The 1,391-nt window shown below is 41.0% G+C and overlaps 1 protein-coding gene across 1 annotated transcript; it reads left to right on the top strand.

The window, feature by feature from the left end:
• On the top strand, window positions 1-1,391 carry DI09_333p10 (TPR repeat-containing protein; the record flags this gene model as incomplete). Its single annotated transcript, XM_013382494.1, has 1 exon — window positions 1-1,391. A coding segment is annotated over one exon (1,391 nt), but the record flags the coding sequence as incomplete, so codon positions are not given.

Raw genomic sequence — 1,391 nt, 5'->3', positions numbered from 1 at the left:
AATTTCAGGTTGTTAATCCGATCTTTTTAACGATTGCCAAATACATCATCCATCAGCATGAACATCTTCTGCTGGATGATTGTTCATTCGAAACCAAAGTTATCTATCAAATCTTAAGACTTCGCACCTTTTTCCATCATCAAAGGTCATTGTCTTCTTTTTCGCCAAAACTTCGAGAGCAAATATTGTCCGTTTGCAATTCATTAACAGATTCGATTACCTCATCGACCTCTTTGGGCGCGTTCGAAATTATTTTGATCCTTTTTGAAATCATCTCTGCACTTCTTTATTACAGGTTAGAAAGCTTGTCAAGAAACGCTTTGGATTTGGTTTCCAAATACTCGGGCATTTCTGTTTCGTGGACAGGCGTTTCTGGGCGTCGTCTGATCCATCAAAAGGAAAAGATTTCGCTTTTGTCTATCATTATTTCTAAAGAACGCCAACAAGGCAATGTGTTGCCAATGCTTTACGAAAATGAAAATCAAAACATCCCAAAAGTTATACCCCTATCTGCAATTGGCGATCAAGACAAATATTTGGAGCTCGATGACATTGATGAACTTGATGCGGTTCACAGCCGCCAATCCTATTTTGATGTGTTCATTGAAAATGCATTTCTTTTATCTAATTTTTATTTGCTGCTGATAAGCGTACCCGATTCCCCGATAAGAAATGAGCAATTGTCAACCCTGGCAAATTCGATCATTACAAATTCGGTAAAAAGCGAATCCTCAAAGTCGACGATAAATTGGTCTGTTTTTTCGACTGCCCTATCTGTAAGGTCCGTTTGGGTTGAAAACAAAGGCCTCAAAGCCGTTCGATCGTGTCTACAGCTTGAAGCATTGATTTCCCAAATTTCCAGCCCTTTACAAGAGGATGAGAGTGTATCACAAAGGCTGTGCCTTTGTTGGTGCATCCCTGGGCTGTTTTCCGCTGTTGATTTGAAACGATCTTATGGTCGGCTACTTGCCCAGCTTGGTGCCCCATTATCAGCTTATGAAGTTTATTACAAGTTAGGAGATATGCCCTTGGCAATAAAAGCCCTCGTTTCTGCATCACAATATGATCAAGCAATCTCTTCATTGCTGGACCTTTTAAAAAAAGATATTTCTCTTTCAAATCGACTTCCGCTCCTGTGCTTATTGGGAGACCTGAAGGATGGAGACGTTTCGCTTTACGAAGAAGCTTGGGAGTTGTCCAACCACAGGTATGCTGCCGCTAAAAGATCTCTTGGGTTCACATACCAGAAAAAAGGCCATTTTCATCTTGCCATCGATGCGTTCAAGATTTCTCTCAAAATTAGTCCGCTCTTTGCATCGGTTTGGTTTTACCTCGGATGCTGCTATATCAAAGTCAATGACTATGATGGGGCTCTTATGGCTTTCCGCCGC

This window comes from Mitosporidium daphniae (genome assembly GCF_000760515.2).
Source record: "Mitosporidium daphniae strain UGP3 chromosome Unknown contig-333, whole genome shotgun sequence".
In the NCBI taxonomy this organism is placed as follows: Eukaryota; Fungi; Microsporidia; genus Mitosporidium; species Mitosporidium daphniae.
Note: the sequence above shows the minus strand (reverse complement) of the source record. Positions and strands in the feature narration are given on the sequence as shown.